Source organism: Oncorhynchus gorbuscha, linkage group LG03, assembly GCF_021184085.1.
Source record: "Oncorhynchus gorbuscha isolate QuinsamMale2020 ecotype Even-year linkage group LG03, OgorEven_v1.0, whole genome shotgun sequence".
In the NCBI taxonomy this organism is placed as follows: Eukaryota; Metazoa; Chordata; class Actinopteri; order Salmoniformes; family Salmonidae; genus Oncorhynchus; species Oncorhynchus gorbuscha.
Window position 1 is genome coordinate 45715367 of NC_060175.1, and position 18266 is coordinate 45733632.

Consider the following 18266-nt stretch of genomic DNA (forward strand, 5'->3'; position numbering starts at 1 on the left):
CCTTTTTGTGTTTTTGCTTAACAGGGTGGACATGTTATGCTTTCTCACATCACCGACATATAATGATGAAAATGTAATACTCACCAGGTTCACCACAGTTGTTTTCCCGCCAAGGAAGTGAACCCTTCTGTATAAAGTCTAACACTAGGCAGCAAGATGCAGCCACTGGTCAACGTGTACTTCCACGCTGGGAAAGTCGAAATGCAGAAGCATCTCAAATATGTTTATCTCCCTAACTAAAGCAGTTTATAGTTTAGTGTGTGTGTGTGTGTGTGTGTGTGTGTGTGTGTGTGTGTGTGTGTGTGTGTGTGTGTGTGTGTGTGTGTGTGTGTGTGTGTGTGTGTGTGCGTGTGCGTGTGTGTGTGAACAAAAACCTTGTGATAGGACAAAAAACAATTAGGGTGGAGGATTTTTAAATATTTTGCCAACAGAGGGAATAATAATCCCCAATATTTTTTGTAATTGCAACTGTAATGGGAAGGGAATGATGACAAAAGTATCAGCATATTTCTTTGATCAGTAGCTGTAATATTATTACTCAATATAGCAGTAACTCCGTTATATTACTCGTCACCGCATAAGTAGTATTATTACTGTAACGCATTACCCCGAACACTGGTCACACAAACCACCATTGAGTCACCTGCTACATTCTACCCTTCCACTGGCATACTGTTTTGTTCAGCTCGTAACTGTTTTCTTTCTCTTTCAGTCATCTGGTGGTCAACACAAGTGTGAAAACAGTCTGGAGAACATTCTCTCTGTCTCTCGCTGTCTCTACCCTCCCCCCCGACCAAATCTGAACCAATCATAGATGCTATGTTTCACAAATTGGGAGAGTACAGTAAAGTTAAAAGATTTTGAGTACGGTTCAGCACAGTACTTTATATATTCAGTAGCGCTATACAAATTAAATGTATTATTTTTTTATAACCATCATTATGCATTTCTGTGTAGCACAGATCAGGGACTAATGATGACATGCCATTATTGCAGTTCTGTTCCTGGGTATAAATCTACTTCCCTTACTGTAGTTCATAACCAAAATAGATTTTTTTAAACCCAAGGTGTCATTATAATAGCTGACATCCCATTCTTTCTGCAGACATATTTGAATCTTAATTCTGAGCAGATTTTCAATTGTTTTTTGAAACCATGGTCACATAAAAAACAGAGGGAGATTTGACAAATTTCAGGTACTAAACGTTGCATCTGTTCTTTGCGTAAATGTGTTTTTGTAAAATGGTCAGTCTAAATTGTGAAAAGTGTTAATTTAGCATAGAGTTGTATGGTTTGTTAAACTTTGAAATAAATAGTTTTTGTATGGCATATATTTTAATGTGAAAAATGTACAGTTCCTAAACAACATTTTCATTTGGAACCATAAAAATATGTGTAGCATGAGCCTATGCATCAAAGGTTTATTGTATAGCCCATGGCTACTCAAATACTTTTTGGGAAGGTCCAGTCACACAAATGCCCTAGGTTGCAAAAGTCCAGGTGGATTTGCCATTTAATGGTGTAGGAACAAACCCCTACCTCACAACCCATGAAACCCCAAACTGTTCACACCCCTCTTGGCAGATACATTTTTTTAATGCTAATTTCTTGTAATTCTACACATTTTGCCATGGGGCATAGAGAACCTTTTTGACTTTTTAAAATGAATTTTCTGCAGTTCATGACCTGTCTTACGTGTTTTATATGATAGCTAAGTATCTCCAAAAAGTCAGTGGGGGCTCCCTGGGGGTTGAGGCCTCAAGGCACGTAATCAGGCCATGATAACTAGTCTACAAGCGTTCAATATGTTAGCCTAACTTACCTACCTAGCTTATAGGTTGATCAATTGGACATTTCTGACAGGTTGTAAATAGCTCTTGGAGGTCTCATTTAATGACATAACAGGAAAACTGCCCATACACTCAACAGCATTAAGTAGAAATCCCGACTGACTTGAAACTAATCAAATCACAAAAGAGGTTCGGCCTGCATGCTCCTCTCCGTGACAGCAGTAACTTGTCACTTTAAACGTGTGTAAATATCAAACAGACAATGCCTGGGTCAAACAATTATGGTTTGGGGAAATAAAGTGATGATTTGACTGTTTTTCTCTGTAGTGATTTGTGCATGTACTTAAAAAAAGGTATATTCAAGATCATGTTTTTGCTGTCATGAAACACTTTGATCCGGATTGTGAACTTCATCATCATCCTCTTTTCTATCGACAGAAACATGTCCCCTGCACCAGAATCTCCTCTGGGGTACATCCCACCAGACGGGGGCTGGGGCTGGGTCGTGGTGTTTGGGGCCTTCATCTCCATTGGCTTCTCGTATGCCTTCCCCAAAGCCCTCACAGTCTTCTTCAAAGACATCCAGCTGATCTTCGGTGCCTCCTACAGCCAGATAGCATGGATCTCCTCCATTATGCTGGCAGCCATGTATGCAGGCGGTGAGTAGGCATTCATGAAATCAAGCTCTGAGCCAGCATCAAGTCACATGAGGACCACGATGTACAGATTGTATTAACGGATGCATGTCTTGTATGGAGCTTTGCCGTTGCTTGTTTTTTTTCCTCCCCAAATTGTAGGCCTGTATCGTGCATGTGACCGCTGAGTGTAATAGCTGGAACTAATCAAGAAGAATGAGTACTACTGTGTTCAAATGACTATGACAGCCTAAGAAGTGAAGTCTTTGTGCAGTCATCAGACTGTTCTCTAAAATGAGATGCTATTATCCCCGAATAATACATAGATGTTTGTAGTTTATTTAGTAAATCTACTAGTTGAAGAAAATCCAGTAGTAGGCTATTTGAGATGAAGGCCAAGCAATTGCAACCGACTTTATCATGCTGATAGCGTAAGCAGAGAATAAGAAGCTTGCTGTCTTACTTAACTCTAATGAGCTTTCACAAAGCAACCTCTCATTTTGGAAACCCGTAAATATATTGAATTAAAGAAACTCGTTGACCAGTGGCTGCATCTTGCATCTAGTGTTAGGCTTTATATGGAAGGGTTTGGCATAGGTTAGTCATGTGATTTTTACACCTGACACAAATTTGTGTATTTAAACAAAGCCACTCTTTCACTTATGAATGGGGACGTGAGGCGGCAGGGGATTCACCCTGGGGCATGTTCAGTTGGCCAACATGAGTGTTGATCCAGGGCACACATATATAGACTGTCTGTCAGCTGAAAATGCTGTTTTTTTGTTTTGTTTACCCTTGCTCTGTTTGCATGAGCATTTATATTCACAATTGTCAGTCTGTGCCGCAAGCCTTGATGGGACCTGGTGTGATGAATGACCAACACAAGTGTTCCATGTCACAATAAGAAAAAACTACCGTCTTAGAAATCCCTGTTGTTACTCAACGCCTGGGCCGGAATTTATTAACGATTAGGCACCTTACATGACTCATTAGATGACACTGAGATATTATAATAGAATGATCCAATTGAAGTTTGAGATAAATCAATCAGTGGCTGCAAGGTTAAAAGATGACAGGGAGCCTGACTCACCTGCAGTCACCAGCATAGAGAATCCTGTGAAATATTCCTGTTCTCAGTGGCAGAGGCACATGGCTTTATCATATTGTCCTTGGCTCAGCTTTTGCAATGTCACCCAGTTGAAAAAAGACAGGGAAAATATATCAGTCATGGGTTCAGCACATTTGGGCCTCGCACCAAGTCCCTATGGGACAAACGTGACAGCATTTCAGGGGACCTATGACTTAGGGAGCCAGAGTGATAAAGTTATAATGGGAGAGAAAATTGTGATGTCTGGGATGCAACCCCAAAGTAACACAGGAACTGGGAGGATGTGATCTATGCAATACATACCACTAGTCCCTATCCTCACTGGGGTTTGCTAGGCTGGACGAATCTGTTCTAGCTAGGGCACTGCTCAGATTACATGTCTTTTTTTTATCATCCAGAAATTATTGCGGTATGTTGTAGATTTGTACATGCACAAGTGTATTTTTTAAATATCTATGCTGCCACTACTAAACATAGCATTTTTCAACAATGAAAAGAGGGAAATAAGACCTGATATGGTGTACTTCCGCTGGACCTGTGGGACGGGATGAGAAGCAGGGTTTGATTAAAAAACGAAGGGAAATAAAATGAGAATTTGATTTATTCTTTGAACCTGTGTAGCGTACAGCTGCTTTTACAGGAAGTATTACGTCAAGGTCATTGTCAGAATATACAGTGAATTCGGAAAGTATTCAGTCCCCTTGTCCTTTCCCACATTTTGTTACGTTACAGCCTTATTCTAAAATGGATTTAAAACTAAATGTCCCTCATTAATCTCCACACAATACCCTATAATGACAAAGCTAAAATAGGTTTTTAGAATTTTTTGCAAATTTATTAAAAATAAAAAATATACCTTATTTACAGAAGTATTCAGACCATTTGCTATGGCACTCGAAATTGAGCTCAGGTGCATCCTGTTTCCATTGATCATCCTTGAGATGTTTCTACAAATGTGGTAAATTCAATTGATCGGTCATGATATGAAAAGGCACACACCTGTTTTATATAAGTGCCCACCATTGACAGTACATGTCAGAACAAAAACCAAGCCATGAGGTCGAAGGAATTGTCTGTAGAGCTCTGAGATAGGATTGTGTAGAGGCACAGATATGGGTAAGGGTACCAAAACATTTCTGCAGCATATGATGAGGTCCCCAAGAACAGTGGCCTCCATCATTCTTAAATGAAAGAAGTTTTGAACCACCAAGACTTCCTAGAGCTGTCCGCCCGGCCAAATTGAGCAATCAGGGGAGAAGGGCCTTGGTCAGAAAGCTGACCAAGAACCCGATGGTCACTCTAACAGAGCTCCAGAGTTCTGTTAGAGAACGTCTGTGGGGATGGGAGAACCTTCCAGAAGGACAACCATCTCTGCAACACTCGACCAATCCGGCCTTTATTGTAGAGTGGCCAGACTGAAGCCCCTCCTCTCTAAAAGGCATATGACAGCCCGCTTGGAGTTTACCAAAATGCACCTAAAGGACTCTCACCATGAGAAACAAGATTATCTGGTCTGAATTGGGCTTGAATGCCAAGCGTCACGTCTGGAGGAAACCTGGCACCATCCTTACAGTGAAGCATGGTGGTGGCAGTATCAGGCTGTGGGGATGTTTTTTCTGCGGCTGGGACTGGGAGACTAGTCAGGATCGAGGGAAAGATGAACGGAGCAAGAGAGATCCTTGATGAATACCTGCTCCAGAGCGCTCAGGACCTTAGACTGGGGTGAAGGTTCACCTTCCAAAAGGACAATGACCATAGGCACACAGCTAAGACAATGCAGGACTGACTTCGGGACAAGTCTCTGAATGTCCTTGAGTGGCCTGCCAGAGCCCGGACTTCAACCGGATCGAACATCTCTGGAGAGACCTGAAAATAGCTGTGCAGTGACATTCCCATACAACCTGAAAGAGCTTGAGAAGATCTGCAGAGAAGAATGGGAGAAACTCCCCAAATACAGGTGTGCCAAGCTTGTAGCGTCATACCCAAGAAGACTCGATGCTGTAATCGCTGCCAAAGGTGCTTCAACAAAGTACTGAGTAAATGGTCTGAATACTTATAAATGTTATATTTAAGTTTTTTTTTATTTGTAATGAATTTAAAGATTGTCTTATTGTTTTGCTTTGTCATTATTGGGTATTGTTTGTAGATTGATGAGGGGGGAAACAATTTAATACATTTTAGAATAAGGCTGTAACGTAACAAAATGTGGAAAAAGTCAATGGTTCTCAATACTTTCCGTATACTAGAGATCTGATTTTTTTTAAATGACACTTCAGTTGTTTTTTTTGCATAAATCACGAGCTATGTAAGTAAACAACAATTATTTAAAATGTGTTTTTTAACACATGTAATCAATTTTGGAGAATGGATTCAGAGTGGTAAAAATAACACCATTATTTTATTCAGATTAATCATCAGTCGTAAACTTGCGATTGAAATAGCCGCTGTCTGCCAAACTAATCCGCTTATTTTTTTACTAGGAATTTTCAATTATCACCCACCCTCCTTGCAGATTGTCATTCTAGCACTGACTAGAAAGGCAGCATGTTGAGATTTCAATAATCGTGGCAGCCTACATATTTTCTTGATTGATGCTCCCTCCTTTTATTTAATTTAATGAATTGCGGGGAATGATTTAGCGTTGTGTGATGCTAAAGGACTGTTCTACGTGTTCTCTGTGGCAGGGTTATGAATGAAGGATAAAGAGAGACCGAAATATAGAAGGCTCTTTAATTACTGATTGATCACTCACACTAGCTGTTTTTGCGGGAACATTGTCAGGAGAAATGCTCATGAGTCACTGGCTTGCTTTGCTTATGTAGATAAGATAACTATTTAGAACATCAGTTACCTCTTCAAGCCCTTTTAAACATGAGTTCCCATGTATGGATATTTGACCGGCAGTGCGTTAGGGGTAATGAATAGGGATGAAGGGTTAGGTTTTGGTAGAGATCTACCGGTCGGGTGTCAACTGCCTATCCATGAACCTAAGACTGACACTTTCTCTCCCCTTCTCCTCTCTACTCTCTTACTCTTTTCCTTTGCAGGACCTATCAGCAGTATTCTGGTGAATCGCTATGGAAGCCGGCCTGTGGTCATAGCTGGTGGAGTGATGTGTGGTGTTGCTATGGTAACTGCTTCTTTCGGCAATACCATTACGCATTTGTACATATGCGTAGGAATCATTGGAGGTACCCACTCATTTCATACATTTGATTGACGTGGCTTGTTTTGTGATTTTATGTTTATGTGTGCGCCAAATCATACTCAACAGTAACAAAAATCTGTTGTTTTTAACTGAAGGAAAGTTGACAACTTTGATAATTATTTCTGTAGGCCTAATCCAAAAGTTTACTTTATGCACTAAATGTGTGAACCTAAATAATTCTAATTGTGGTCCAATTGAAGATAATGTAGTTGATTAATTATACCTAAAACACAACGTTAGATATAAGGGTTCAGGAAAGACATCGGGGACGATCAAATCAAATCAAATTTATTTATATAGCCCTTCGTACATCAGCTGATATCTCAAAGTGCTGTACAGAAACCCAGCCTAAAACCCCAAACAGCAAACAATGCAGGTGTAAAAGCACGGTGGCTAGGAAAAACTCCCTAGAAAGGCCAAAACCTAGGAAGAAACCTAGAGAGGAACCGGGCTATGTGGGGTGGCCAGTCCTCTTCTGGCTGTGCCGGGTAGAGATTATAACAGAAAATGACCAAGATGTTCAAATGTTCATAAATGACCAGCATGGTCAAATAATAATAAGGCAGAACAGTTGAAACTGGAGCAGCAGCACAGTCAGGTGGACTGGGGACAGCAAGGAGCCATCATGTCAGGTAGTCCTGGGGCACGGTCCTAGGGCTCAGGTCCTCCGAGAGAGAGAAAGAAAGAGAGAATTAGAGAGAGCATATGTGGGGTGGCCAGTCCTCTTCTGGCTGTGCCGGGTGGAGATTATAACAGAACGTGGCCAAGATGTTCAAATGTTCATAAATGACCAGCATGGTTGAATAATAGTAAGGCAGAACAGTTGAAACTGGAGCAGGAGCATGGCCAGGTGGACTGGGGACAGCAAGGAGTCCTCATGTCAGGTAGTCCTGGGACATGGTCCTAGGGCCCAGGCCAGTTGAAACTGGAGCAGCAGCATGGCCAGGTGGACTGGGGACAGCAAGGAGTCATCATGTCAGGTAGTCCTGGGGCATGGTTCTAGGGCTCAGGTCCTCCGAGAGAGAGAAAGAAGGAGAGAAGGAGAGAATTAGAGAACGCACACTTAGATTTACACAGGACACCGAATAGGACATGTGTTGTGTAAATGAACCAGTCTCGACACGGGCTTAAATTTGTTTACCCTGCCGATAGACCAGCCCTCCCCCAGCCCTCAACCAGCCCTGGCGGTGCTCCTATGGGGCTACACATCCTCTCTGGGTGGCCCTGGTCTCCCTGGCTGGGCTGGCGTGCTGTCTGTCTGGGTTCAGGCCGGGGGAGTCTCAGCCTCTGGGTCGTGTCCGGTGCACTGGAGTGGGGAGGGGGGGGGGGGCAGCTCAGGTGTAATTAGAATGGTGCCATTCTGGTTCCAGGAGAGCACTGTTTACCAGGGCTCCCTGTTCTCTCCCACAGGCTACCGTCCAGGCCCCCACATGGCAGTGGCTGCCAAACGCCACCCAGCGAGACTCATTAACCAGCCACTGAGCTGCAGGCCTGGAGGATTAATAGATTTGTGTTGTGTTCTATCCTCCTCTTTGCCCTGGCCCACTGAGACACACTAAGACTCACATCCCTCTCTCACATACACGTACAGTGCCTTCAGAATGTATTTACACCCTATTGACTTTTTCAAAATTTTGTTGTGTTGCAGCCTGAATTTTAATTATTATAAATTGAGATTTTGTGTCACTGGCGTACACACAATACCCCATAATGTTAAAGTGGAATTATGTTTTTATAAATGTTTACAAATGACAGAAATTCAAAGCTGAAATGTCTTGAGTCAATAAGTATTCAACCCCTTTGTTATGGCCAGCCTAAATAAGTTCAGGAGTAAACATTTGCTGAACAAGTCACAAAATAAGTTGCATTGACTAATTCTGTGTGCAATAATAGTGTTTAACATTATTTTTGAATGACTACCTCATCTCTGTACCCCACACATACAAAGTGAAGTTATTCATTACACTTTGGATGGTAAATCAATACACCCAGTCACTACAAAGATACAGGCGTCCTTCCTAAATCAGTTGCCGGAGAGGAACGAAATCTCTCAGGGATTTCACCATGAGGCCAATGATGACTTTAAAACAGTTACAGAGTTTAATGGCTGTGATAAGAGAAAACTGAGGAAGGATCAACAACACTGTAGTTACTCAAGAATACTAAACTAAATGACAGTGAACAGAAGGAAGCCTGCACCGAATACAAATATTCCAAAACATCCTTCCTGTTTGCAATAAGGCACTAGAGTAAAACTACAAAAAATGTGGCAAATAAATTAAATTTTTGTCCAGAATACAAAGTGCTGTGTTTGGGGCAAATCCAACACTTCACTGAGTACCACTTCATATTTTCAAGCATTGTGGTGACTACATCATGTTATGGGTATGCTTGTCATCAGCAAGGACTAGGGTGTTTTTGTTAGGATACAAAAAAAGTAAATAGAGCTTAACACTGGCAAGAGGAAATCCTGGTTCAGTCTGCTTTCCAACAGACACTGGGAGACACTCACCTTTCAGCAGGACAATAACTTAAAACACAAGATCAAAATTACACTGGAGTTGCTTACCAAGATTATTATTATTATATATTGTTTTACCTAAATTTAACCAGGAAGGGCTCATTGAGATTTGAAATCTCCTTTTCAAGAGCGTCCTGACCGAGATAGGCAGCACCAAGTCATTACCCCATTACAGACTGCCAACGTGAAAAACTACACGTGATTTAGTAAAAACCATAGAAATCACAGAAGTGTAACGAAATCATAAAACAGCAAATTAAAAACATTGACAGGTCAAGTTTAAAACTATTTTGTAAGGCGTTCCAAGCCGATGGTGCAGAATACATAAAAGCCCTTTTACCAAATTCAGTTTGGACATTTGGAACAGTTAGCAGGATAAAGTCCAGCGAACGAAGAGAGTGCCCGCCACATTTCTGAACAATAAAAATGCCCAAAGAAAATGGTAATAAGCCCAAAATGGCTTTGTAAATAAAAGTATACCAGTGACTGAGCATACGAGTGACTAAAGAATGCCAGCCAACCCTAGTATATAAGGTGCAGTGGTGTATAAGGGGTTTTGCAGTTTTAAAATACATCTCAATGCTCCATCATGAAGGGTGTCAATTGATCTCAAACACTGAGCGGAAGCATTCATATATAACATATCACTATTGAATGTTCCTGAATGGCCTAGTTACAGTTTAGACTTAAATCTGCTTAAAGATCTATGGCAAGACTGGAAAATGTCTGTCTAGCAATGATCAGCAACCAACTTGACAGAGCTTAAAGATTAAAAACAATAATAATGTGCAAATATTGTTCAATCCAGGTGTGCAAAGCTCATACACAGAAGTACTCACAGCTGTAATGGCTGTCAATGGTGATTCTAACATGTTTTGACTCAGGGGTGTGAATACTTATGTCAATTATATATTATTTCTGCATGCAACAACTAGTTAAGTGGAAGAGATGTCCTCCCTCTGTACCATCTCAGAGACAAATAACACATACAAGGAGTATTTATTTCTAATCATTGTGCTTTAAAGAGCATCCCAGTTCAATCAAGTTGAGACAGAGATAATTGTTGAATAAAACTCCTAAAACAATGAAGATGAAAACGAATCAAAATGCCCTGTGGAGCTGGGATATCTACCTTGCATTAAGTCTTGTGTTAGCATGTACTTCTCAATCAAGGAAGAATGCATACTGAGAACTATTTATATCTGTGAACTAAAACTAGGCTTTGGAATTTGTGTAGCTCAGTGGGCATTGTTCAGTGGGGGATTGTGAGCAGCAGACATTTAGCAGTCATTAGAATGATGGAATGGTTCAGTCGAGGTTGCTACCTGGAGCTCTTCATCTTAAAGTGGAGACTCATTTAGAGAATAAGATGCTCATTTACAGGCTGAAATGTTACTAAATTGGATTTTGGGGAAAGGAGGTGGTAGTGAATGAATTACCTGGAGTCTCTAATTTGCCATTAAAATGTAGAAAAAAAATCGGAAAATGTTCCAGCTTCCTCAAATGAGATTTTAGTTGGCAATGTGAAATGAGATGGAACCTTAATGTGCACAAAGTAGAATGGTCTTCATTTAATCCTGTAGTACCAGTCGTTTTAAATTGTATCCTCTGAAAATGTGACATGTGAACGTAACTACTCTCCTCTCTTGTATTTCCTGCAGGGTTTGGACTCTCCTTTAACCTCCAGCCGTCCCTCACAATCATTGGGAAGTACTTCCAGGTCAAGAGGCCATTAGCCAATGGGCTGGCCATGGCAGGAAGTCCAGTCTTCCTCTGTACATTAGCACCTATCAACCAGTTCCTGTTTAACCACTTTGGCTGGAGGGGCAGTTTCTTCATCCTGGGAGCTCTGCTGCTCAACTGCTGTGTTGCCGGCTCTCTCATGAGGCCCATTTGTCCAAAGCCAACTGGAGGCCAACTCACGCAGACAAACGGATTCCCGAAGAAACCTCCCACGGACCGGTCTGAGGCCCAGGTGAATGGACACAACACACAGCTTGAGAAAGGCTGTATGGAAAACTTCAACAAATTTCTGGACCTCTCGCTCTTCAAGCACAGAGGCTTTCTGATCTACATTGTAGGGAACACAATGATGTTCTTCGGTTTCTTCGCCCCTGTAGTGTTCCTGGCCCCGTACGCCCGGAGCCATGGCTTTGATGAGTACTCCTCCGCCTTCCTCCTCTCCATCATGGGCTTCGTGGACATGTTTGCCAGGCCGGGGACTGGGCTGATAGCTAACACTAAGTGGATCAGGCCCAGGATCCAGTACTTCTTCAGCTTTGCCATCATTTATAATGGTATGTGCCACCTGTTGTGCCCCTTGGCCAGTGGGTACTGGGGGCTGGCGGCCTATTCAGTGTTCTTTGGTATAGCGTTTGGCATGGTGTGTGCCCTGCTGTTTGAGACACTCATGGACCTGGTGGGGCCTCAGCGGTTCTCCAGTGCAGTGGGACTGGCCACCATCATAGAGTGCGGCCCCGTGCTCCTGGGACCACCTATAGGAGGTAAGCCTACACACTGAACACAGCCCACAGTCCCCTCCTTCTCCAGAGTCAATACACATACAGCTCATAGACAGCTAACGGCTTTAGCCAACAGAACCTATTGACAAAAGGACAAGCACTATTTTACTCGAGTCACCACTCTCCCTCCAGTTCTTCTAAGATCACCTCTCCATCGTCGTTCAGTACATGGCATTCAGTACTATCCCAGTATTACACATGCACTTGAGAGAAGGAGGAGTCCTACTTTAGAAGACGTTAGGTAAAAAAAAAAGAATAATTTATTTGAAGCAGAAAAAGCAACTAGTCGGTTGTTGCTCTCTTTCTCACTCTGCTCCTCTGTCACGGCCTGTATGGTGGTGGAGTGGAGCCCAACTTCTTTCCAGGGTGTCATTATTGTAAAACATTCCAGTAGAATTGGATTATCATCGGTGAGCAGGGCGGCCTGGAGCGCACGGCCCTCCTAGAGAAAAGCAGTAATTGGTCACGGTTATTTACTGCTGTAAATAAGCTGGGCCGCTCCGGCTTTCAGGGCACGCCCGCTAGAGGATTCATCCTCCACACAAATTATGGAACATTTTTCGGAGCTAAGAAGCCGTAAGGGTAATGACGGTCTCTCTGCGACTCTTTCGCTGTCTATTTTCCCTTCTCTCTTTCCCAGGTCCCCTCGGCCTAGAGTATAAGGCCATTAGACCTCTACTATCACTGTCTGCAGACAAAAGCTTGGAGAGTTAGTTATTGGCGTTACAGAAACATTTGACCATTGCAGTGTTCCCAACTTAATTTGATTAGCTGACGATACGTTCATGGAAGATTAAAGATACACTGTAAGTGATTGACTCTAACCCCAAATCCTAATTAGCAAGCACAATCTAGTAGACTTTACTATTAAAACAATGTCATAGATCTCTCTCTGGTTCTAAGGTTTCAGAGGAGGCATTTCCACATAATAGCTTACTACTGATTAGGCATCATTGTGTAAGATTATTCTGACAGGACCATATTTCCCTGAAATTGCCAGGGATAGCACAACTTTTGAAAACGTAATCTTCTACAGTCAACGTTGATGTTATTTAGCACAGAGGAGAACTAATAATGTTACCATTCTCTGCTCAGCCCAAACTGTTAAATAACACATTTTCATGGAAGTGAACTTGCTTATGGACTTTGAACAACCTGTGTGCTTCATAATAATACATAATACAAATGTTCTCCTGGAGATAATCTCATTTCAGTCTCTGAAATGGTAGAACACACTTCTCTTCCCCAGACAAACTGGTGTTCTGCCTAGTCCATAGAGATCCTATGGTCTTGTCTGTCAGGTAGGTAGGATCCTTTTGTAGTCATTCCTATGCTTCTCTCTCATCTGCAGAGTTGTAAGGAGGTGTAAATGTATAGCCCTCCTGGTTGTATTGAGCGACCCCGTTCTGAGGTGCTCATTTAATGGAGGCAAATGCATCTCTCTGCACGTTGAGCATTCTTCTCCAGAGAGTCTTTACGTTTCCCATTACAAGTCTCCTCGTTACGGCCAGCCTCGTTGTGCTGCGCCGTGCCTCTACCCTAACCTGGGGGTCAGCCTAATTAGGAGGAAGTGATGTAATTGGTGTAATTATCCTTTTGCTCTCGTGTTTAATGGAATCTCAGTTCAGACCTCACTTCACTCATCAGACTCCCGTAACTTGGAAGCCATGAATATGCATTTAGAAAAGACCTCATTTCACTCATCAGACTCCCGTAACTTGGAAGCCATGAATATGCATTTAGAAAAGACCTCACTTCACTCATCAGACTCCCGTAACTTGGAAGCCATGAATATGCATTTAGAAAAGACCTCACTTCACTCATCAGACTCCCGTAACTTGGAAGCCATGAATATGCATTTAGAAAAGACCTCACTTCACTCATCAGACTCCCTAACTTGGAAGCCATGAATATGCATTTAGAAAAGACCTCACTTCACTCATCAGACTCCCGTAACTTGGAAGCCATGAATATGCATTTAGAAAAGACCTCACTTCACTCATCAGACTCCCGTAACTTGGAAGCCATGAATATGCATTTAGAAAAGAGGTGACTAAGCCAGATGGACTTAATTACCGTTCAGCCAATCAAGGGCTGCCTTAATTAGGGTGACGGTTATCTGCATATGCCCACAGGACAGAACACCCTCAATCAGACCATGGCCCTGATGCTGATTTATACTGGACCATGGGCAAAGTGACCCATCCCCTCCCTTTATACTGAACCATGGGCAAAGTGAACCCCCCCCCCCACACACACACACGAGAGAGAGAGATAAATGAATGGCCCCGTCCATATCAGCTTCATTGAAAATTGACTCATTAAGAACAGTCTTTTAATTGGTTTACCTAACCTGAAAACTGCCCCTCCATTTAACAACCTAACTTTGTGTTTATGTATAGTGGGTGTTTAGTGTTGTTGATTATTTCAGACTCGGTAATTGACCATTAGTAACTGAGTTTGCCAGACATTAGTCCATTACAGGTAAATACTCTTAGAAAAGTTTGAAATGCAGAGGGCAATCAAAGGCAATGTCTCCTTGTACAAACACATGGAAGTTAGATTAGATGCATAAAACGTTTATGGGTGTAAATCATGTTGTGGTGCTCAGCTGTAAAAACTTTCTAAATGTATTCACTGTGATTGAATTAGTCAATGACCATAAACTCCCCATACAATAGCTAGTACAGGGATAGTACAGCTTGGGATAGTACACCGTTGTCACAGATGATCTTCACCTTCGTTAATCAATTTAGCAGATCCGACAAACATCTGACATGCATAACCCTGCAGAGTGTTATACAGTATACACAGGCGGAGGGGTGGACAGACAGATAATTAGATACACACCGTGGAGGCTGAGTGAGATGGGGAGGACTGCAGAACGATCCAGGGGAGGATGGAGGCTCAAAAAGCTTATGGTTCCAATCTGATATAAACTACATTTGTCACTTTTTTTCCCTCTGAAGCGGGCTAGTTTTTGATCGTTTTCAGAATGGGCATGGCCACACTCCTGATTCGTTCTTGTGCAGCAGACAAAATTGCCTTCCCAGAGAGCAGTGTGGAGCGTGGCCAGGTGTAATGGCTCCATGTTATTTCCTGCATGTCTCCAGTAGGATCGTCCTATCTTCTTCTCTGCAGAACAGAGTTTGAAAAGCACATTAAACCATACCCATGTTACACCTCCTGATTCACCTCGTGGAGCGAGATGGGGAAAGGCTTCCCTAAACCCATAACAACCTGTTGATGGAAAGATACTATAAGCAGGGGGGATTTTTGTGGCGATCTTGTCGAACTATACTTTCTATAAGTGAACTTTTGATCGGAAAAAGGGAACAGAGACTTTGTTTAACCTTCCGTATCATTTCTGCTCCCCTGCAGGAGCCTTGGTGGACACCTTTGGTGACTACAAGTACCTGTACCTCATGTGTGGAGCGGTGATGGTGTTCGCAGGACTCTTCCTCTTTGTTATGAACATCTACAACTACAGGATGCTGGAGCGGGAGAGGAGGCAGGAGGAGGGAGAGGTGAAGGAGTGCTGTGAGAACCAGGAGCAGGGTATGTGGCTGTGTGAGAGGGGAGAGGCTTCCTCAGAGGAAAGAGCAGAAGAGCCTGAGTCTACGAAGGAACAAGACACCCAGGGAGACTGAAACATGCTATCCATCACAACAGTGTATACAAGCACACTATATTGATTTCAGTACATCAATGTATAGGCCTATCTCATATCCCCTCCACCCACGCACACACATCCTATTTGATTCTGTTTATGTTGGTTCCTGTTAATGTGTTAACTCTACTACTAACCTTGGTGGACTACACAGCTGTTTCCCCATGCTGACAAAGGCTGTTTGGAGAGAACTACTTCTGGCTGTATGAGACCAAATAGCAGTGTAATCCTTTCCAGGAAACGTTATTTATTTGAGCAGCCAGGTGTGCCAACCCCCCCCCTGAGCAGTCCCAGCTAGTATCCAGTTTCTCGTGGTCAGGGACAACTCCAGGCTCTAATAATTCATTAGAAACAAAAAAATACCTAATAAATCAATGTAAAGTTACATCGAGTGTTACTCTGTGAATTATGACCATTAAATACATACTTGATATCAATGATGAAACTGTGAACAAACATTTGCAGTTGAGAGGTTTGTCACATCCATGACGAGGATGTAATATTTCAGCCTTGTGGTAGTCATGAACATTTTACTCTTCTGCCTGTATTGATGTTAAAATGGGTGGATGAGGAATGCACTGTTACTGACATTATGATGTCATGTTATGCGTCTTTTTCAGGATCCATTTTTCACTTATATGACCAAAAGAAGTGTCTGCTTTAAAATGTTCCCAAACAGATCATAGAATGAATGTAATGAACACGGATTCAGCTGTAATGAAGTTTACGATGACAATATAATTCATGTCTAGGCTGTAGATTTGCATAAACTGTTTGTTTTCTTTTAAAGATGGATTTATTGTTTTAAGATGCTAACTGGAAGGAATGTATTTGAAGGATTGTATCCAAAGTTAATATGATTGGGTAGAATACTCAGCAATAAATGCCATCATTCTTATTCAGTATTTGATTCGAATTATTTCAATAACGAAACAGCATACAACTCTGAATACTTTCATTCGTAACTCTTGACATTTAGCTTAAAGAAATATTGTAATGGATAATATTGTTTCTTGTAGTTTTACCACTACAATTCAGCTAAGACAAAAGCATGTCTGTAAAAAAATGTTGCTGCATATTAACAGCAGGAGAGAAAAATGACAGTCCAAGTGGCACAGAACTGGGTGTCAAAGCCAGATTTACCATGCAGCCATTAATGTTTGTAGCTGTGGCCAATTTTTCACACCAATTAGAAAGATGTGTAACAAGTTTGAAAATGTCAGCGCTAAGGGCATGACTAGCTAATGAAGCAAGGCCCGGATGTTCCACACTAGCGCACTGAGCCGCATGAAGTCTCTGACACGCTCAGCAAATCACTAAGCCAATAAATTAGAACCCGCACACTCACCAGCCCACAGCCCAGCCCAAGGTCCTGGGACATGGCAAGGTGGGGGGATGCCCCAGAGACAAGGGGATAGTCGCTGAGTCTGACATTCTTTTTCTTATTATAATATATTTCACCCCTCCACGCTGTTGACCCCCTACCCCAACCCTCATCTACCCCCTGTGTGTTCCCATAATGCCCCATGGTCATTGTCCTTCATGCTGTCTCTCAGAACAACTCTAGTCTCTGGTGGATCCACAGGGGTGGTTCAGTGACCAACGTTTCCATACAGGGTAGGTGGAAGACTTTTAGGGCATGCTGACATGTTTGTTGTCCCCTTTTATTAGGTTTTATCTTCGCGGTGAAGGTATGACTGCATGATAATCGTGTTGGGAACTTGTGGTCCTTGAGAGGGAGCAATGTAGTGTACAAAACATTAGGAACACCTTCCTAATATTGAGTTGCACCCCATTTTGTACTCAGAACAGCCTCAATTCATCAGGGCATGGACTGCAAGGTGTCAAAAGCGTTCCACAGGGATGCTGGCCCATGTTGACTCCAATGCTTCCCACAGTTGCGTCAAGTTGGCTGGATGTCCTTTGGCTGGTGGACCATTGTTGATACAGACAGGAAACTGTTGGGTGTGAAAGACCCAGCAGTGTTGCAGTTCATCACACACTCAAACCAGTGCGCCTGGCACCTACTACCATACCATGTTCAAAAGCATTTACAGTGCATTTGGAAAGTATTCAGACCCGTTGACTTTTTCTACATTCTGTTACGTTACAGCCTTATTCTAAAATGGATTAAATAGTCCCCCCCCCCAAGCTACACACAATAACCCATAATGACAAAGGAAAAACAATTAGCAAAAAACAATATCACATTTACATAAGCATTCAGACCCTTTTCTTAGTACTTTATTGAAGCACCTTTGGCAGCGATTACAGCCCCGAATCTTCTTGGGTATGACGCTACAAGCTTGGCACACATGTATTTGGGGACTTTCTCCCATTCTTGTCTGCAGACCCTTTCAAGCTCCGGCATGTTGGATGGGGAGAGTCATGGCACAGCTATTGTCAGGTCTCTCCAGAGATGTTCGATCGGGTTCAAGTCCGGGCTCTGCCTGGGCAACTCAAGGACATTCAGAGACTTGTCCCGAAGCCACTTCTGCGTTGTCTTTTCTGTGTGCTTAGGGTCTTTGTTCTGTTAGAAGGTGAACCTTCGCCCCAGTCTGAGGTCTTGAGCGCTATGGAGCAGGTTTTCATCAAAGATCTCTCTGTAATTTGCTCCGTTCATATTTCCCTTGATCCTGACTAGTCTCGCAGTAACTCCCGCAAAAGAAAAATCCCACAGCATCATGCTGCCACCACCATGCTTCACAGTAGAGATGGTGCCCTTCCCCAGATCTGTGCCTCGACACAATCCTGTCTCGGAGCTCTACGGACAATTCCTTCAATGCACTGTGGGACCTTTATATAGACAGGT

The 18266-nt window shown here is 42.5% G+C and overlaps 1 protein-coding gene across 1 annotated transcript in view; it reads left to right on the forward strand.

Moving 5' to 3' along the window:
• Positions 1–16352, forward strand: part of LOC124031428 (monocarboxylate transporter 2-like) — a 30444-nt gene extending 14092 nt beyond the window's left edge. The window contains exons 2-5 of the mRNA XM_046342651.1: positions 2229–2449; positions 6581–6724; positions 10924–11766; positions 15166–16352. Of these exons, the coding sequence (XP_046198607.1) occupies positions 2233–2449; positions 6581–6724; positions 10924–11766; positions 15166–15434 (1473 nt within the window). The 5' untranslated portion in view covers positions 2229–2232 and the 3' untranslated portion in view covers positions 15435–16352. The remainder of the gene's footprint in view (positions 1–2228; positions 2450–6580; positions 6725–10923; positions 11767–15165) is intronic.
• Positions 16353–18266: the final 1914 nt, after the last annotated feature.